Consider the following 21,065-nt stretch of genomic DNA (forward strand, 5'->3'; position numbering starts at 1 on the left):
AGGGATTCTGAGGGAAGGGATAACAGAGAACTCCATCCTTTGGTATGAGTTCCTTCTAGTGTACTATTGTGTTTTGTGAGATGAGCTTGAAGAGGACAGGGCCTTAATTTTGGGAAGACGACATCGATATTTCTGTAGTTCCTAAATCATAAATTTATCTTTAAAAAAGATCTTCATTGTCTTTTTGGAGTCTGGTTCCTGCTTACAGGAGGTTGATAAACAGTAAACAGGCCTTCCTGGCAAATACAAGGATTAGTGTTCTGATCTTTTCTGCAACCATTAGGGCCAGGGTGCTAGCTGTTCTTTCCAAATCATGTAGAAGAAGATAATGTAGGTGCTTGTACCAGGGTCACAGTTCATTCATAAGGGATGTATTTTATATTAAGTTCATGCCAGCTGTTCAAATGCCATGAGCCGTGGAGATAAACCACATAAAATTCCCGACTAGTACTCATTGTTACATTAGGTTCTCAGAAACATGAAAATCCAAGCCGTTCAAGGAAAAACCAGGCAATTAGCAGTGCTCATCCATTCTCGACTAACACAATATAGTACAGTTCCCTGTTCAGGACAAAAAGCAGCTTGCTATGTGATTTTTTAATTGTGAAATGGTTTCAGGAAATCGCTTTTAAAAATCCTTCCTCATCCCTTGTGCACCAAACTTCTGCTTTAGTTTGCATCCTTCACAGCTGCATGGTGCAGAACAAAAAAGCCACATGTGAATGATTATCAAAAACTGGGTGGATATTTAAGTTGTAATTAGAAAAATCTTAATAATTATTCATAAAGGAAACAGTTTATAAGAAGTAAATAAGGAGGCCAGATACAGGACAAAGGAAGTCTTTTATTTGGTTGTTTGTATTGTTGTATGTTATGCTCATGTTTAATGAGAGTGGATTTGTATATTGGGGGGTTTGTATTATGTTGTAAATAAAATTCCAATAAAAAAGGGAAAAAAAGATTAACACTGGGGCAGCCTTTCAACTATCGGCCATGGTATGAAGCTTTTCTGGTTTACAGTGGTACCTCTGGTTATGAACTTAATTTGTTCTGGAGGCCCGTTCTTAACCTGAAACCGTTCTTAACCTGAGGTAACACTTTAGCTAATGGGGCCTCCCGCTGCCGCTGGTGCGCGATTTCTGTTCTCATCCTGAGGTAAAGTTCTCAACCCAAGGTACTACTTCCGGGTTAGCGGAGTTTGTAACCTGAAGTGTTTGTAACCTGAGGTGTTTGTAACCCGAGGTACCACTGTACATATTGCAGATTTTTGAAATGCTGGTTCTATTTGAAATGCTGGTTCATTAATTTTATAATGAATGATTTTAGAGTGTTGTTTGTACTGTACTTTTGTAATGTTTTATAGTTGTTAGCCGCCCTGAGCCTGGCTTCGGCTGGGGAGGGCGGGATATAAATAAAATTTATTATTATTATTATTATTATTATTATTATTATTATTATTATTATTATTATTATTTGAAACCTCCAGGGCCTCTCAGGGTGCACATGGAACTCTTTGCATGTACAGATGCCCCTGCTCAGCTGGGACTGCAATCAAGTTGAATAGAAAAGACAATATGTACACTAGAACTATATGTATGCTTCATGGGGTGCCTATATATAGGAAAAGCTCCAAGTTCTTTTCACTGCACAGATTTTGCTTTTAAACCTGTCCTCACAACGGTTTTGTGGCTATTCATATTTGGTTTCTGAATCGCTCAATTGGTAGAGTTTGAGACTCTTAATCTCAGGGTTGTGGGTTCAAGCCCCATGTTGGGCAGAAAAAGATTCCTTGCATTGCAAGGGGTTGGACTAGATGACCCTGGTGGTCCCTTCCAACTCTTGACAATTCATAGAATCCTAAAATTATAGTCACATCGTTCTAGAATCTCAACATGTGGCTTCTATCTTCATTTTAGGTAGATTTTTCTGTTGCACCCATGCTTGTGTTGCACTTTTACTTCCACTGACATTTCTGAGATCTGATGCATTTGCTCATTTACTGTTGCATTCAAATCCCACCTTTCCTCCAAAGAGCTCAAGGGTAGTGTTCATGCTTCTATCGCTCCCCATTTTATTCTCACAGTAACCATGTGAGATAAGTTAGGTTGAGAGAAGGCACTTGGCCCAAGATCACCCAGTGAGCATCAAGGCAGGATTTGAACCCTGGTCTTTCAAGTCCCAGTCCAGCACTCTAACCACTCCAATATATGCAATGACTCCATTATATGCAATGATTATAATGCATGTGTCAATCTGAACATCTTAATATGACCAAAACGACCCCCCCAACCCCCCACATTCTACTGTTTCATACTTGTTCCCCGTCCTCCAAATTACAGCTTTGTGTAATGTTGTGCCTGAGAGATTTCTGGGGAAGTCAAAATTATCGCATGCTATTTTGCAATTTAATTGATCCTCACAACAGTATTCACTAACTGTGGACCCCCCCCCCCCCTTTATGGACAAACAAAGCTGCCTTAAAAATAATAATGCTAGTATTATGTTTCAGCTGAGGTTTTAAAAATAACCACCCACATTGGTATTCTAAAGATTCAGCTTCAGAAAATTCAAACGCCAGTAGTATCAGATTTCTTTCCCAAGCATTAACACGTCTATGTGAAAAGAGAGAGCTAACACCATTGAAAATTAAGTTCATAACAGCTAGTCCGTCACCATGCAAGCTAGCTGAAAAATTAAGAGCTAATTGCCATAAAAGGTCCAAATTTAAAATAAAATTGAAGTGAGCTATACTAACCTTATACAATATCCTAGTGTTAGAACTTGATGTGCTCAGAGAAGAATTTGATCTTTCATATTTATCAGAACAGTTTGGAATACAATTAGGTCTCATTTGAAAAAGTAATCATTTTAATTTAGTTGCGCGGAAACAGGACACTGTGATCCATGAACAGACAATGTTCCTCATTAAAGCCGAGTAAGAACTTTGTGCACCGGGGCAGATGTACAGTGATAACCAGGATACAATGAAAATATACGATTTCTAGTTAAAAAGTACTCTTTAAAATTATAATCAGGTTTGTCATGATGCATGACTAAGAGATCAAAGGGACATGGGTAAACCTTCATCAGCAAAAGTTGAAATTAACGTTTTTAGAATAGCTTCTTCTGCATTCCTTTGCAACACAGGGCAGAATGCTTTACGTAAGATTTAAAAAGATGGCTATGAGCAGAAATGTCCAAGTGTCATGAACAAAAGACCCTTATGAAATCCCTTGTGATTAATTTCAAGAAACTAAGTGCTGTATTGCTGCTGCCTATGGACAGGATCCAGAAGACTTCAGGGATCACGTCCAAGGATTTCCATCACCACCAGTCCTAACACTATCCCCATAATTGTGGTTCATATGCTTTTTCTTTTTAGATGCTCAATGCACAGATGTGCAAAATGCTGCAGTGATACCGAATGATGATTGTAGTCAACAAAGAGTAACAACTATGGTGGAAACCACTGGTCTATCGGGTCTTCTAAGCAGGCGGCTCCTGGACAATACCCTGTTGTTTCCATTTTGGGCCTCTACCTAATCACCTTGGCTCAGAAGTCTCCCACTCTGCCTGGAAACACTAGCAAGTTGGGGAAGAATGCATTTGGAACTCCTGCCGCCACCCTACATTGAGACAGATCAGGAGTGTTGTCCTTTCTTCAGTATACTGGCCTAGGATCTCTTGAAACCTACACTTTCTCCGTGTCCTGACTCAATAAGGCACCTTGCAAAGGCATTCGAGAGAACACAAAAGGGTTTAAATGAGAAAGGGTGACAGGGCATGCAAACCCCAGCCCTGATGTCCCCAAGCATGCCCTTCAGACGTCCACACATGCACCACAGAAACCCAAGGTGTTTTCAATGTGTTCAGCTGAATGTGCTTAAAACGCCTCTTCGTTTATTTGGGATGAATATGCAAATATTGGGGGGGGGGCGTCATAGAGGAAGGGGCTTGCATGTGTATCTCCCCTCCCTAATTTAAGCCATTTGCCTGTTTAAATACCCGGCTCTTGTCACTGCCCACTTCGCTTCTTTTTGTGAGATAAACATTCATCCTTCTTTTGCTCATTTCAAAATTCACTTCCATTCTAGCACCAACCCAAGCTTCCCAAGACTGTAACTCATCTTAATACTCTGAAACTTGTGAAATTTTAAGACTCCACTGGATTACAGGTACAGTGAGATATCAGAAACGGTCCTTTTTGTAGACACTTTGTCTGTCTGAAACTCCCAGTTGTGCCTTTCGTACACCCCTGAATAGCAACTTCCCTCTGGCTCCGGGCAGTAACTTTTTTTGATTTGGGCGTGTGTCAAATTCCGATTCAGACATTGGGGGGGGGGGGGAAGGGTTAAAGCTCTCCTTTCCCAGATCACAGTCCCTGTCCGGCTTAGACCTATGCCAGCAAATCACACACTAGGCAAGGACAAGCTATGTGACATATATCGACTTTGACACTCAGATCATGAGTCCTCACTAGTCAGTGTATGTACCCAAGCCCTGGGCATCCGAATCCTGCCAGGCCATGCTCACACCTCCCTCCCCACTTACCTACGTTGTTACTCCAGCAAGACTGCAGTCCTCATTTCCTTCTTCCTCTCTCCGATTGCCTTTGTGTTAAACACAAGACACCTTGTGCACTTCCCCCCATTTTATACTAGTTTCGCCCGCTGTCATAGCAGCATTCTGGGCATTTTGAGAAGGAAAGTACACATATCTGCACATATCTTGTAGGAGGGGTAGTCAATGTTGTGTTCTCCAGATTTTTCTGGGCTACAAATGCCATCCTTGACCATGCCTACTGGACATGATGGGAGCTAAAGGTACAGCAGTATATGGGAAGCACATTGGCTACCCAACCCTGACTTAAAAAAAAACATCAAACAGGTGGGAATGTGTGGCAAATAGATGAAAGGCCTCAAGTCCTTCTTTGGATATGAATTAACTCCAAGTTGCAGAAGTACTGTAAGGGTTAGACAGCTTGATTTATACCATCCTAAATTATGTCTCAGGTTGTGCTCAGGTAATGTTCTAATCCATCATTAGCTGCTTGCCTATTGCAGTTAAAAGTTTTTATAGGTTACCCAAAACGTAATTAGGAACAATTTGGTGACTGAATTCTTCACACAATGCATACTTACAGAGCTCCCAAGGGCATGCTATACTAATGCCAGGAATACATGCACACTATAAAAGTGCAGAAGCTCAGATTACTCATAGTAGGCAATCTCCACAATCAATGCCAAAGTATTAATAGCTAGCCTACTTATTCTGCAGATTTCTAGTTGCAGAGCCTTCCTCGGTTAATTTTATCTTCCAATGATTTTTAAAAACATTTTTCAATGTATGCTACATTGGATATCACTCAGTAGAATGGTAGGAAATATTACATGAAAATTAGATATCTTTTAAGTTAGAAAATAGAGAAACACACAGAGAGAAACCATTCATTGCAGACCTGTGTTCAATACAAGAAAGAATGAGGCACTAGAGACTCAAATTTTAAACTATAAGCGGAAGACGCTGGAAATGTATCTTTACCATGCATCTCATTGAAACTGCTACCCACAGGTAGATTATTTTTCAATGTGGGGAGAATGGGTATGAATCTGAGGATTGCTCCCCTATCATGGTCAAATTCTGAAAAAAAATTGTCCCGTCCATTCTCTGCTAAAATAGAACTAATGAAAGATCAATACAGTGGTACCTCGGGTTAAGTACTTAATTCGTTCCGGAGATCCGTTCTTAACCTGAAACTGTTCTTAACCTGAAGCACCACTTTAGCTAATGGGGCCTCCTCCTGCTGCTGCCACGCTGCCGGAGCCCGATTTCTGTTCTTATCCTGAAGCAAAGTTCTTAACCAAAGGTACTATTTCTGAATTAGCGGAGTCTGTAACCTGAAGCGTATGTAACCTGAAGTGTACGTAACTCGAGGTACCACTGTATATATATTTCAGAGGAAAAACTGCCAAAGCACAGAATTTAATTTGCAAATACCCAAGATTTAAATGTGCAAAGTTATCTGAATTTCTTGCACAACATTTATTTAAAGTGTTTAGCCAACAACTGTGGGCTACATGAAAACAGATCACATGGAGAATTGTGCAGAGGCATGGAAAGGAGCAAAAACTAGTGTATGACCAGGTATTTGCTGACAAGGAGGCTGATTTGTTAAGTTACACTGGTTCACCGATATTATCCAATGGGATACTCAAAATCTGTACCACTATGACAAAATTAAGACTTGCAAGATACTGTTAGCTACTTCCATTTCTCAACAAAGGATGGCAAAATTATTACTTTCTCAGAGACATGCAAGTTTTTCATGTGAAGTAAGTACTTGTTTGTCATTTTGGATAGGATTCCAACACTTGCTTTACAATTAAGAAGCCTAATTCTAAAACGCCATTGGTGCAATCCAACATTTGGCATGAGCAACTTCACCTTCCTCTCCAGCAGCTCCCAGAGACCCCAAAATCTGCTCAAGGGTTCCCCAAACCTCTGAAGCAGATTTTGACAGCACACATGGGGGTGCAAGGGGATAGGAGAGGAAGGCTAAGGCCTGTGCTATGCTCCATTCATGCAGGGATGTCTTTGGATAAACCACATTGGATACAAGCACGCCGTGATTGAAATGTAGCATTTGCTCAATAGGAACAAATCCTCCTTTGAATAAATGAGGCTTTTTTTGTTATTCAAGGCTGGACAACATTACTGGGAAGATATATTGTTAAAGGTCAAATTGAAACATTTTCAAAGAGCAATTTGGGGACAATTTAATTGGTGTAGGACAACATTCATCCAAACCGCTTTCTGAAACAGGTTGTTTTTGGGGAACCATTTGAAAGTCTATTCTTGATTTTTTAGTATGAAAGTGAACATCTCAGATTTATACAATTATGATAGAGCTATTTACAAAATACATACAAACTGAAACATTTATAAATGCGGTAGCTTTGAGCCTGGAAAGCCTTTTGGACCATTTACTGTAAACAAAAACATAATCTAAGTTGGTGCTGTAAACTCTTCAAAAGTTATATGTGGGACTCATTCTGCTTTGCTTCAAGATTAGGTTTTATTGAGATAGTTTTCTAGTTTGCTAAACTGGTAGAAAAAAAGGGAATGTATATCTTTTGTTTAGGATTGTAGTTTCATGCTGCCATGGGAAAGCAACTGTCAAGTTCATGGTTTCATTTCCTCTTATCTATAAAAACTTCTGAACTACAAAAGTTTTCAAAATAATAATATTTTGCCAGAGGCTGTTGGACTGGGAAAGAAATGTTACATTTTAAACAGTATAATCATGAACCTGTATTAAAGGTATAGACATTACAGGACAGTTCAAAACTGTATTCAAGAGTCCTATAAAAAGGAACACAAAAGGCTCGTTTGTTTTTGTTGCTCCAGACGACAATTCAAGCATTAACCTTGCATGATAGTGACTAAGAGCTGGTTTCTGGTCCCAGTTTTAAGTGTCTCAAAAGTGAAGGCTTTTTCAGTTTGGCCCATTTAAGTCCAACAATAAGGATAAGTCAGCTCAAAACACAGAAATGAGGGCAAAGACTCCATATAATAAAGCACAGGGATATGCTACTAAAAGTTGTTGTCCTTCCATTGCCAAGGCTGAAATGAAGATTTTGGAAGCTGAAAAGCTACACCATCCAATAATTCCAGCAGCAAGAATAACTCCCATCATACCCCTGAAAAACAAAATGATTTAAACACAATGTTGGGTAAGAGCTTCGCATCACTGTGCACATGTCAAAACAGTCCTTCAAAGGTATTCCAGTTACTATGGCTTTTAAGCATATTTTGGGGAAGGATAAAAAAATGTATCCAGCAGCACTCTCAAGCATGCTACCACCAGTATTTGGGGCTTCAAAATATAACTGTATCACTCAATTAAGCCTGCCGACTAGTAAAGAAAGAATGGAAGGAAGAAAGAAAGGAAGAAAGGAAGGAAGGAAGGAAGGAAGGAAGTCTTTCTACGTTCCTCCCAAAAGAAAGGCTTGCTGAAGCCCTACAGAGATAACTGTGTATAAAAGAAAGACCAGCTAACACAGGGACAATGGCATTCTCAGTGGTGACCCCACAATTGCAGAATGAAATTCTACAGGACATCAGATAAGCCACAGCCCTTGCAGATTTTAAGTAGACATTAAAGATGTAGATCTTAACTACTGCCTTTGGGAACTAATTTAATCCAAGTTGAAGAACTCCCTGATTTTCACTTGATTTTGCTGCGTTGATCCTCTTGTCTTTTGGTAATATTTTGAAATATTGTTTTCAAATATCAGGGGTGCTTGTGTTTGGTTTTTTTACTATACATTTAATATGTGGCTTGTAATTTTTTTTAATTGAAAAGCAATATACAAATTTACCCAACAGAGCAATCCAAACTTCCCATCTGCCATGCCAGACAGGTTTAGGATGAGGTGGAGGTGCACCTCTGTTCATGCCCTACCAGCCTCAGCTTTTCGGGGAGCTTTGACATCAGTGGAGAAGCTCCACCATCAGTAGGGAAGCTTGCTGGCAAATCAGTAGGGAAGCTTGCTGTTTGAGACTACATTTCCCATCATCCCTGACCACTAGTCCTGCTAGCTAGGAATCATAGGAGTTGTAGGCCAAAAACATCTGGAGGGCCGAGGTTGAGGAAGCTTGGCCTAATCCATGTCTCTTCACTGTGCCAACCTGGGAGCTGATACAGTGAAGGGACATTTCCCCCCTTCCCTTTCTGTAGGGCACTGTGGGTTGCGGTGCTCTAACAAGTCCCGTCACAACAAGACATGGGCTAGGATTGCCACCTAAATAAAAGCACTATGACCAGAAGAGAAAGGAACCAAAGTAAATCACTTGATTGGAAAGCAGAGCTGTCAGTCATAGAACTACACCCCTACCTCTTTGCTTGGTGTATTGTATTCATGGGGAGCATCTTTTCCCCCTTTTACAAAAATATAGCAAATGGCAAACAAAATCTTAGAAGCCCCCTCAAAGCTCCAAGATGAGCTCATATTGCCTGGAACCTAATCTGATCCTAATATCTACAAGGTGTGGCTCTTTGTTTCCGAGGTGAATGCACAGTTAATATAAGCTGCTTTTTGTAGATTTTCCCATCACTAGAATTTATAGATGTAACATTCAGTATATCAGTGTAACATAATATTTGACGGCAATACTTACTGTAGAGAAAATACAACTGCAAAGCTGGAAAGTATGATCATAGGAAGGAGACAGTATCCTAGCACACTGGCAACACAGCCAAACGAAACACCCGTCATGCTCATTAAATTCAGGAGACAGAACATTCCTAAGCATCCGATTGCACTAATCCCATACACATAGCCAAACTGAATTTTGCCAGCCTAGAAAGGAGAGAAACCAAATCAAAAGTTCAAACCACATTGTCTTATTAGGAGTTTTGTATATTAGATCCCCTTACTCTGAGCTATTTGGAGAACGGGGAAAATAGAGTAAAATCAAAGAGGGAGAAAAAGAAAATATTACTTTTTATTAACAGTGAAAATTAAGGATTACAGGCAAAATCATTTTCTTTACCGTTTTGGTATTTTTACTTACTAAGTTTACAATAGTTTTTTAAACTCTAGGTTGTTTATTTATAAAAAAGATGAATGGGGAAGATGTTGCAAGAAAAAACTGTGTGTGCATGTTTTTTCGGGGGGGGGGGGGGGTCCAAGGCACCAGATGAGTATCAACACAAGAGATAAATACTCCCAACAGTGCGTGGACCACAAGGAGCCAGGTCAGTCATCTACACATCTTTCCAAACCAAAAAGCACTGAGCCATACATCACCAGAGCACTGTAATGGGGTAGGGGAGATATAGTTTCTGTAAATTAATAAAAAGGCTTTTCCAGGTGCAGAACTTTATATGAGACCCAGCTCATGATGTGTCTCCCCCAGGAGCCAGTCCTTGTCTGTAGCAGCCCCACAAACTACTGAATCCTTGCTTCTTATCCTTGCTCACTTTCTGAAGGTGGGTGAGAAACTTTTCAGCTGGTCTTTGAGAATTAAATACTTACATGAAATCTTTGATCAAAAGCATAGAAATAATTTAATAAATAAAAGGCCACCCAATTCACCTTTTCATCTGAAGAACTGTCTAACTAGATCTAGCTTCTCTGAAACTTGTCCAACAAGGTCCTAACAAAATATTTCACATTCATGCATATTCACCACATTGCCTCTGTAAAGCTATTATATTTTTAAAGTATGCACACACAAAAATTACTCTTGTATTTTTCTTCTGCATTTCAAACAGCCTCATTATGTATTTATACGTTTAAGAAACCACACCTACTAGAAATGCCTTAACTTGCAACTTTTGTTTTTGCCCAACGTATTTTAGATTGATGCCCCCCACCCCCATATGCGTACCACTGACATCTTACCAGCAATAATGTGGCACCAAAGGCTAGGCAGAAGACCATGGGCCCTGCCATATCAGTTTCATTCATTATGCTGCCATCTGCTGCTTTTAACGGGTGCAATACTGTAAGAGTTTTCTGCCAGATGTGGTCAAAATTGATTCCTAGTTCTGCATTATCAAACAAAGAACAGTATTTTAACATTTGTCATCAGTGGAAACATGTTGTTTTAAGCAGTCAGGGATTGCTGTATAAACTTGCAAGGCGTGGAGTGACCCAAAAGAAAACAAACAAACTCTTAGATATGGTTGCAGCTGCAAAATTCTGCTATGCAAAACACTGGGGAAAAGTTTGAAAGTACCTGCTGTGAGAGAATGGAAATCAAAAATCGTATCTGAATGTGCAGAAATTGGAAAGCTTACAAGTTACGTAAGGGTGAAAGAAGGGAGGCAAAAAAATCAACAGATTTGTAATATGTTTGTGGACTGGCACAATGAGTCACAAGCATCACTAGATAGGAGATATTAGACATGCTGTAACAAGAAATATTAATTGTGGAAAAATATTCACAAGGTATGAATGTGTTATAAAAGATAGCATGGCACTACTATGAAATATATTTAAAATAAAATAAAAACCCATAAGTTTTTTTTTTGGGGGGATGGGGTAGGGCCATATTCAACCTTATCTCAGCCCTGTAATTAATTTCCACTTGAAACACACAAGATCAGTTTGTAAGAGGCAAGTTAATGGAATAAAACCAGAGACCAGAGAAACTGCTAAAAACTCAATAGCAGCTGTCTTACTATGTAAAGATAAATTTAAAAATATATGCATGTATTCTTTTGGAAATCAGCTGTCAGTGCTCCTTTATAGCGTCCCCCAAATATATTAGCAGATATATAGATCTGCAATATATAAAAACCATACCTTCTAGTAAGGGTGGCTCATCTTCAAAATTGCTTCCATAGAAGGACTGTGGAGAGGATGGAGTGTATGTTTGCGTTGGCTGAAAAATCTGGCCAGTGTAAGGCTGTTGTGGCTGCATCATCTCTGGAGGGACATATCCGCCTTGCTGAGAATAGTCATAGCCAGCATACTGTCTGCAGAAAGCAATTTTTAAAAATAGTATTAGATGAATGATTACAACACAGGAATTTTAGATACTCTTTCAAAGCCCTTATATACCTACTTCACAAGAGACACTTCCATATAAACATTCCCTATACAATATAAACATTCCCTATACAATATCAAGGACACGGGTGGTGCTGTGGTCTAAACCACTGAGCCTAGGGCTTGCCGATTGGAAGGTCGGCAGTTCGAATCCCCGCAGCTCCCGTTGCTCGGTCCCTGCTCCTGCCCACCTAGCAGTTCAAAACCATGTCAAAGTTCAAGTAGATAAATAGGAACTGCTCTGGTGGGAAGGTAAACGGCATTTCCATGCACTGCTCTGGTTCACCAGAAGCAGTTTAGTCATGCTCGCCACATGACCCGGAAGCTGTTTGCGGACAAACACCGGCACCCTCGGCCTATAGAGCAAGATGAGCGCGCAACCCCAGAGTCGTCCACGATTAGACCTAATGGTCAGGGGTACCTTTACCTTTATACAATATCAGTGAATACAACACTGCAGACATGAATTCTTGGAACGTAATTTCTAGAAGATGGCTGTACGAATATATTCCGACAACATGTAAAGGAGAAGCAGAAAGAACTCTACCACTGTTTACCTGGAATTCAATGGTTTGGAATGCCTCACAACTATCAGTCCTATTAAAACCTTGTTTTCTTTTTTTAAGCCATCATTTGTACAGTGCTTGCCTCCTGTCAAATGTTCCTGATAATTTCTCTCCTCACCCCCATCCCCTTCAATGATCACTTCCAGACAAATCCAACTGCATACTCAGATTATATTACTGAGATTGTTGTCAAGGCTTGGTTACAAGTTTCTTAATGTAGTCCAACATATTTCTGGACCTTAAATGAGGACCTAAGCTAAGTCACCTTACTCTCCTATTCTAAAGAGTTGAATGAATCATGTGGATAGTAGCATTTGTTTTAACACCTGTGACATGCACAATGACCTGGTACCCATTATGACACAAACCACCACAACTGGCCTTCTGGGTTGTTTGTATTTGTACTTTCCCCTAATTTCTAAGCAAGCTTCTTCACAGACAAGAATGCAGAACCTATACAGAATTGGGTTCTAAGGACACATTCTAAGTGATGCATTGTATTTATTCATTTTAAGGCTCACTGCCCTTTAAACCTTGTAAGACAGGCTTGCATTGAATAAAATGACTGGCTGCCAGGCTGCCACAGGCAACAAGAAATTCCATGCAGGTGAGTGTAGGTTGGTGGAAGAGGGCAAGATTGCCAAGTCCCCTTTTCCCTTGGTTTCTGTGCTAGCCACAATAAAACAAAAGTCTCTTCTTCTGCTTGGCTGTAGACTCCCCCCCCCCTTTCCTTTTTTAAAACCAATCCACTAAAAAACTAATGGCTTATGTAGTAGCTTGCATTTCAATGGTAGCTGAAAAGAAGACTTCTTGTCCATGGCAGCCAGCTAGAAAATGTAAGCAGAATAATGTGCAGGCTGGTAACACTGATGGGCTTATTTACAAAGTCAGTTTTTGGTAAGCAATGTACAAAACTTGCTATTAATGAACAGTTGATACATAAACAGTGCTCCCTATATATGAGCTACTTATAACAGTATGAAATGTATTGGACTAAATGTGAATTTTTATGAACTGGAGCAAAGTGTAATTAAAGAGCATTGTAGTTTTATTAGTAACAGTGAATGTTTACAAGCATCCAACTTTTAAACACTCTACTTGCATATAAAAACTGGCCTATGTTTATGGCACCAATGTCCTATGTTTATCTTAAGGAATTAAATAATTTCTACATTTTTCATTTTCATTTTTTATTATGATTACTAAGAGAATAAAGGAAACTCAAGTTACTTGTTGTATGTTCCTCCTGCATAGTCTCCTCCATAGGACTGTGCTTGATCATCAATGCTGTAACTTGTTTGATAGAAATCTGTATTGAAGTTGTCGAACCCAGACATTGCAATCTGTCTGCAAAATAAATTGCATTTCAATGTATTCAAAAGTTAACACAATTCAACTAATTATATCTTCACTCCTAAGATGCAGCTGGTAATTCTGAAGCTCCTTCAAGCAGAATACAAAGCCCTACCACTACAAAAACACATGTTCTCAGTGTTCGAAACCCCCATTGTTCTAGGTGCATTTTGCGACAGAGAATTTCATTAGCGCAAACAGTTTCTGAGTTCTGGGCCTAAGATTTCAGATTAAAACTGCAGAGTGGAAGGAAAGGGGGACCTTTTTCTGTCTCCCCACTTCTAGCTACTCTTTAAAGACTGGAGAAGAGAGCCTCTTAAGAATATTAGTGGGGTGGGCATAGGAAGGACTAGACCATGTGAAAAAATGAACATAATATTTTAGCTGCAGTTCATTCATTTTTAGCTTTCTATTCTTGTTATAAAAAGCATGCCTAGACATTCTGTTGTTGCACCCATAATTAAACCTAAGTTTAATGTGTCATTTAGCTCTTAGCATTCATATCTCTGTTTCTAGCACTGCATGTTCTTATAATCAATCACAGATATAAAAAGGCTCTTAGAAAAGAAATCAATTAAGTGCAAAATGATACTACTGTATTGCCAAATCACATAGTAAGTGGCATATACAGGACCTCTTGAAAAATGGTGAAATACTAGAAGTGAAATACTAGAAGTCTGTTATCTTAGTATAGGCAGTGTCTCAGGTTCTGTATCCAAGTAGGACTACTGACACATCTGGCTCTGCACTGTCAACTCCAGCCATTCTCAATGTGGTGCTCTCCTCCAGCTGTTTCACAACGCCCATTAGCCATGCTGGACACCAGGCTGGGGAAGGCTAATTTAGCCCTGCTACTCAAAGACCTTTAAACTAGATCTGAATATGGAATCATGTACATGCAGTGCATATGCTCTACCACTCAGCTACCGCTCTTCTCTAAAACAAAACCTCTTTAAACCAGTTTGTTGTTAATTATACCCCAGAGCATTTGTAGATCCCGCCCCCTGGCAGGTTCTACACTGCCATCACTGCACTGAGAAATATGTCAGGGCATATGTGGCCATCACCCACCATGTTTTATCCAGTATGCCTCCCCTTTTCTTTCAATTTATCCAAGAAAGACAACCACCATCACCACTACACACAAAGCTGCATGACATTACTGCAAAGGACGTTCTGAGCGAGGTTATCTGCCTCCGCTAAAACCCGTTTTAAACGGGATCATTTTAGCATTTCTTCCGACCTCTGGCATCAATGAAATTGGGATGCGGGTGCTTGGAAGCCACTAGGAACAGACCCGGGGGGGGGGGTGGAGATCAGCACTGCAGACCTTCGTGCTACACAACAGAGAACGGGGGAGGCGATGACGCCCGGTTGTGGGTCACGTCTCTCGACGAACTGCCTGCTGGAGGTGTATTTAAAGCTGAGTGGAGCTCGGCATCCCTGCCCCCCCCAGCCTCTTCCCTCCCTTTCCCACGGCGCTTGTGGTTGCCAAGAGAGGGCGGGCGGCGGGTGTGACGAGCCCCCCGAGCTCACCTTCAGGCCCGGGCACCAGACCCCCTTCGCTACGCGCACGTCCGGCGGCCGCAACCCCGCGAAGACCCCTCACCCCTCCGCTCGCTCAGACGCTACGTGTCAGACGCCCAAGGAGAAGCACTTCCGGATCGACAGGCGCATGCGTAGTGCAGAGCCGATGTCTTCACAACCTCCTCCACCGGAAGCCGGTCTTTCCCATCGTCTCTATGACGAGGCGAGGACGGCGGAACGTATGCCAGCGCGCGCCGCAACCCGAACGGCGTGAACGTGGGCGTCTCGCCAGGGGCTGCCTGCCTTCTGGCGCCCCGTGAGCATGCGCAGAGCGGAATGAGCCTGCTGGACCGGGCTGAACGGTTAATACACAAACACAAACGCATATGTTTAATAAAGGGAAACCACCCCCTCTTGTTGTTGTGCCCCTTCGAAAATAGAGGGCTTTGCCTTAAAGATGCTTCTCACGATGATAATTTCTAGTTTTTGAGCTTTGAAGATAACATCCATATATATATTTTCTGGGAGGTTAATGTGCATTGTGCTCCTAAGCGCTGCTGACTCAGGTGCTGACCTGCGATAAGGCGCCCATTGCTCGTTTCCGCGCTGGCCCGCTTTCCCTCTTCAGTGCATGAGGCATTTCCGATAAGGAGGATTTATTTAGGAAACCCCTCGTGCGGCTGGGATGCTGGCTTAGTTCTCTGGCGTCACATGGCCTTATAAAACTCGGAACAGACCGCGCTGATCTGCTTTGCCAGCAGTCTTTGGACGCTGTGTGTAACACGTAGCGCTCTCTTTGTGTGTCGCTTTTCTTTTGTCTATCGAATGCTCTTGGTCTCATTTTACTGGGAAAAATATGGGGATGGGATTAGAGAGACGTTTGAAGCCTCAAAGGCCATTTTAGCCCAACCTCTTGCCGAGGTGGGGAATCCACATTCCAAGCCACAGTATTTCTCTGCTGTGCTGCACTTGCCACTTCCCTTCCAAGTTGAGGAGGACTCCACCAACCAGCCAGAAATCCACCTAACTGTAGAAAGGCTTGCTGGAATAAAGATATGCTGTATCCACAGCTTTCTCTTGATCTACTGAGCTCCTGTCGCGCTCTCACTCAGATTAGTCTGTCTTGTTTTAAAGGGAAACCAAGCTGGCTCTTTGTAATCATAACATTATCTTCAAAATTGCTCACGACAGAAAGTTATTGACCTGCTCTAGAGCTTTCTAGGTATCAAGCTGACCAGTCAGTAAGTTGCATGGATCCTTAATTCGCAGACCCTAATTCTTTCTGAAGATGGAGGCGACATTTGCCTGCTGCCAGTCTCCCAGTACTTCACCTGTTCTCCAATTTCCCCTTGTGGATTCATCACTTCAGATACATATTTAGTAAAACTGTTTAACCCATTGACCATGAATGCCAAGTAAGACACTGAGAATCGGTAGAGGTCTGAAGAAGAAGAAGAACTATTTACAGGAACATCTTCCTGGTTCAAAGTGGATTTCCTGCAAGAAAAATGGTTGGGTGTAAGAGGGCTTCCTTCAGTATTGATGGGGTAGATGCTGATGGTGTGATGTGATGTGGCATGGGCTGCCTCAGCTTCTGCTCTTCCTCTCTGACTGCTCTCCTTCATTTCTGTCTTCTTCAAACTCAGATGTTACTGCTGCAGAAGGGGTCTGCCTTGCCACTGCCTCAGAGTTGCTGCTGAGGACCTGCAATGAGAAGGTGGCTCTTGTCTGATGCAGTGGTGGTAAGCTGCTCAGCTGCAGATGTAATGGCCGCTGTGGGGGTGAGAAGGGCTGTTGGCAAGTGATTAGCCTTGGCACAGTTGTGCAGCCAACCCTCTTTGGTTACCCATGCCAAGCTTCCCTGATCCCTGGCCCACACCTCCTGTGAGCCACCACCAGTCACAGAGCACTGGCCTCCATACTTGCTCCCATAGCTGAAGTATCAGCTCATAGGAGGTAGGTGGAACACCACTGAGGGCACCATGATGCTCCTGGTCCTTGTGCTCCAGATGGAAGGACAATTTCTCAGTCTTCTGCTGGCAGTGGAGCATTTTGTTGAGTGCATGGGCTTTGGAGATACCACAAGGCTCCTAGTGCTGGTCTTCTTGTCTCCTATAATCTATCAAAGCTCCATGCTATACACGTGGCCTTTAGGAATTTATCTGCTAGAGAAATATATTTAGTAATTTAGAAATGTAATTCTGTAAGTGGCTTGAGACATATAGATCAATGAACTGCTTGTCAGTTCCTAAGAAGAATTTCATATTAAAGTTAATAGAGAATTTTTTTTTCTTAAAGCCTGCTGGATTTAAATGCCTTTCTACATTTTTCTACCTTAAAAAACCCCCCAAGAATTAATTTAACTACAACGAGAACCCTGGAGCAAAATTAATTTTATGTTACTTTGACTGAAGGAAATGAAGCCAACAAATTGGTTGCACCTACATATATATATATATTCATAATTGAATACAAAAAGCTTTTCTTTACAGTGGAAGCATTGTTAGAGAACTGTCATTTTATAATGATTCCTTTTTGTGTGTGGAATCAATTTTCAGAATTGCATTATTGTTGGATTGTTATTCTGTTAGCATTGAAATCAAAGATGAAAATACTGTTCAACTGACTACAACTCAGAATACCTGTGGGTGGAGGGTGAGGGGACCAAAGGAAGGAAGGAGACTGTTCGGTAGAATATAAAGATTTCATACATTTTTTATAAAAAAGATACAAAATGGAACAGACCAAAATCAACCACAGAAATAGCATCAACATCAATAATTGTGTTATAGGATTAGGAACATTGGCTGTTGCCTTCTGCTAAGTCTAGACCACTGGTATTCAGCTGGTGAGTTAGGACCCATTAGTGGGTCACAGCCTGATCCAAGGATGGTCACAACAGGAGCGCTAACACGACACAAATATATGATAAAGGTTTAAGAAATGGGTCCCCAAATGGGTTAAAAGTGGGTGCTGGGTCTGAAAAAGTTGAAGATACCTGGCCAAGACTATTGATTGTCAACACTGACTGGGATTGGCTCTCCAAGGTTTAAGGCAGGACATGGGGCCCTTCCATATCTTCCTTTAAAGTGGATCAGAAATTTCTTGTCCCACCCTTTAAATGTCCTATGTCTGTTTGACATCCCCCAGGAATCATTGCTATCACATTTTTCTTTCCCTTAATCCAGATTTTCTTCACCTGACAATAATCTGGAAAGGAGGGGAAAATTCAGAGCAAATTGCAACTAAGAACAAGTGGGGGTTTGCATCTCCTGTGTGGGGTGGTTCAACTCCACCTACTTCCACTTTCTTCCTTGCTTCCATTTCTGTTTCTGCCTAAGCCCCTGATTATTTCAGGATGTTGGTTCCATTTTTTATGTTTACTGGCACACACACACACACACACACACACTGTATATATATTGCAAGCAATCCAAACACACACACACACACGAGTGTTTGGAGGTAGAGTAAGTAGCACATGCTCAATTTGTTGCAGAGAAGAGGAGTGTGTACAGAGGAGGTGAAAAAGCAGCGTTAAGCTCCTTCATGTTTTCCTCCTCACATCAACACAATGATAAAAACAGCAGTTGCCAACCTTTATAGGCCAGTGGGGACAATATTTGGAATCCTGAGAAAGTGTTGAGGGTGCCAATCACAAAATGGTTGCCATGAAAGATTGACAGAATACAAAATGGGTTTCACATCTAAAAGAGCAGGGGGAAAAATGCAAGCATGGCTCCCATCATTTCCCTTAAATGGAAATAAAGCATTCACGTCATCACCCTTATAGAGAGAAGCTATTTCCACATCTCTCCTGTTTTGAACAGAAGAGTGGGTGAGTGTCCAATGCTGGCATCCAATGAAATGCCCCTTGGTATGGTCTAAGTGGGACTTTTACAGAAGTCAGAGACCCTTGCACTGCTTCTCCCTTCTGCAAAGCCAGGCTGAAGGAAACAGCCCCTTTCCACTGCCGCCACCACTGCCATTTGTGGAGAACTTAGGAGAGCCATGCTATTGGTATTTGAGAAGCCCTCTGTCCTTGTCTGATATTTAATCATACTTTGATATAAGGGGTTTGTTAGAATTTGAGCTTGTACAACTTTCTAGGGTTATGAAAACATTTGTGGCCACCATTTCTTTCCTTTTTCCCATGTATGAAGGATTTTTCTGGGCATCCTTTGATCAATATGTCTCGCTTGGTTTGACCGCATGCTTAAATCTTCCTTTGTGTGTCAGAAGGATGAGTTCTAGATTCAGGGTTGCCATGATTTATACACCAGAGCAACCTCAGCTTTTTTACACTTCAGTCTATCAGAACTGTATCAAAGCACTTTATCTTGATCCACATACTTTGTCTACAGACAAAATACTGCTTTTGAATATACTGTATTTACGGTATTTTAAAACACTGTTATTTTATTGTGAATTGCAGTACTATAGTTTGACACACTCTGTATCTGAGAACATTTATGAAAATAACATTTGCAAACATTTGAGGGAAATTCAATTTCAAGAAATAGATATCTTATTTTTTTAAGTCAGCTTCTTAACATTCTGCATGCTCTAAAAGCAGTCTAGAGACAGATTTGTATGACCACAAAGTGACCCCCCCACTCTCTTGTAAGGGACACCACCCATATGGTTGCTATGTGTTAAACTGATCGGTTTAAAAAGCAATCTCTCTCTCCAGGGAACTCTGGGAATTGTAACTTTGTAAAGGGAGAAGGGATCTCATAACGCTCAGCTCCCTTAACAAGCTATTCTTCGGGGGAGGCCATGAATGTTCAGAGTGGTAAGATGATGTTTTAAATGTATAGTACAGATGTGCTCCTCCAAGGTTTGAAACATATTAAGAAGTAATAAAGCTTTGCTGTTGGTATTTTTAGACCATTTTTCTTTTCTTTTAAAAAAAACTTTCTAAAATGAAAAGCATATTAAAAGGGGGCAAAAAGTATCTAAAAAGGTAAAGGACCCCTGACAGTTAAGTCCAGTTGCAAACGACTCTGGGGTTGCTAAGGGAGCCAACATTTGTCCGCAGACAGTTTTTCTGGGTCATGTGGCCAGCATGACTAAGATGCTTCTGGCGAAACCAGAGCAGCACACGGAAATGGCGTTTACCTTTCCTCCAGAGATGCCTTACCTATTTATCTACTTGCACTTTGACGTGCTTTTGAACTGCTAGGTTGGCAGGAGCTGGGACTGAGCAACGTGAGCTCACCCTGTTGCAGGGATTCGAACCGCCGACCTTCCGATTGGCAAGCCCTAGGCTCAGCAGTTTAGACCACAGTGCCACCCACGTCCCATATAGTATCTACCCAGAGTTTAAAGGATGTGACCCTCCAAGCTGAATAAGCTCTATCAGCTTTTGGCCTGCGAGGTGCTTATGAACCCACTGAAACGGAGAGGAAAACCAACAGCTTTATTTTTCTCCTGGCCAATAGTCCAAAAACTGTGCAGGTATGATCTGCTGGATACTTAGACTCATCATGTCTGAGTATGCCTTGTGAACATAACCACTGAAGTCTATCAAGTGCTATTTCATTTTGTGGTTCATCATCAACGGTTTAAGCTTACCAGTTTCTTCCAATGAATCTGCTTTGTCAAATCATTGTTAGAGCCCTTGATCAAGTAATGACTTGAATATGTGATTCTCTTTTGCATGTGGCTTCCTGCAATCTCGCTCTAAGTCTTTGAATTCTTAGATTCCCTTGTCTGTTGGTATTGAACCCCTAGGTGCAGTTACAACACAAAGATGTGACCCAAACAGATCTCTGGATTTATGTAAGCTACAAAGGACTGTGAGTCGTTTGGTGCTTGGAGTCATCTATGGATAAGCATCTTTCTCAAACTGAAAGTGATCGTGCAATGAAAAAGCATTGCACTGCTCCTAACATGGAAACATATATATCTTTTTCCTACTTATGCGTTCCCATGTGTTGGAAAAGATTATTACTTTCATCTATTCAAGCTTCAATATATGATTAGGAATGGTACATGAGAACACATTCAGATGTGCCCCCAAGGAAAAAAAGGCTATGTTTCATGTTTCTCCTAC

At 41.2% G+C, this 21,065-nt stretch overlaps 1 protein-coding gene and 1 long non-coding RNA gene across 7 annotated transcripts; one reads left to right on the top strand and one right to left on the bottom strand.

Annotated features, from left to right (window-relative positions):
* Positions 1-6,003: 6,003 nt before the first annotated feature.
* Positions 6,004-15,170, bottom strand: YIPF5 (Yip1 domain family member 5). 6 transcript variants are annotated; one of them, XM_083427102.1, is made up of 6 exons: positions 15,017-15,170; positions 13,358-13,474; positions 11,316-11,488; positions 10,410-10,555; positions 9,181-9,362; positions 6,004-7,700 (listed from the first exon to the last, which is right to left on the bottom strand). In XM_083427102.1, the coding sequence occupies exons 2-6, from the start codon at positions 13,462-13,464 to the stop codon at positions 7,538-7,540; spliced, it is 771 nt and encodes a 256-aa protein (XP_083283228.1). In that variant the 5' UTR covers positions 13,465-13,474; positions 15,017-15,170; the 3' UTR covers positions 6,004-7,537. The 6 variants fall into 6 exon arrangements, with proteins under 6 accessions (XP_083283228.1, XP_083283229.1, XP_083283233.1 ...); XM_083427103.1 differs by lacking the exon at positions 15,017-15,170 and adding an exon at positions 14,811-14,833; XM_083427107.1 differs by lacking the exons at positions 13,358-13,474; positions 15,017-15,170 and adding an exon at positions 12,210-12,415.
* Positions 15,171-15,330: 160 nt separating this feature from the next.
* Positions 15,331-19,889, top strand: LOC310671348. The gene is made up of 2 exons (XR_014507973.1): positions 15,331-16,749; positions 18,196-19,889. It is a non-coding gene; the product is annotated as an uncharacterized lncRNA (long non-coding RNA).
* Positions 19,890-21,065: the final 1,176 nt, after the last annotated feature.

Source organism: Podarcis tiliguerta (assembly GCF_965153285.1).
Source record: "Podarcis tiliguerta genome assembly, chromosome: 2".
In the NCBI taxonomy this organism is placed as follows: Eukaryota; Metazoa; Chordata; class Lepidosauria; order Squamata; family Lacertidae; genus Podarcis; species Podarcis tiliguerta.

Excerpts from the sequence above, each read along its gene's own strand:
- YIPF5 (XM_083427102.1), bottom strand. The coding sequence starts at position 13,464 with ATGTCTGGGTTCGACAACTTCAATACAGATTTCTATCAAACAAGTTAC. Across the intron at positions 11,489-13,357 it reads GCAGGAGGAACATACAACAA|ACAGTATGCTGGCTATGACT; the intron begins GTAACTTGAGTT and ends TGCTTTCTGCAG. Across the intron at positions 7,701-9,180 it reads GCAGTTGTATTTTCTCTACA|GGGTATGATGGGAGTTATTC; the intron begins GTAAGTATTGCC and ends TTTGTTTTTCAG.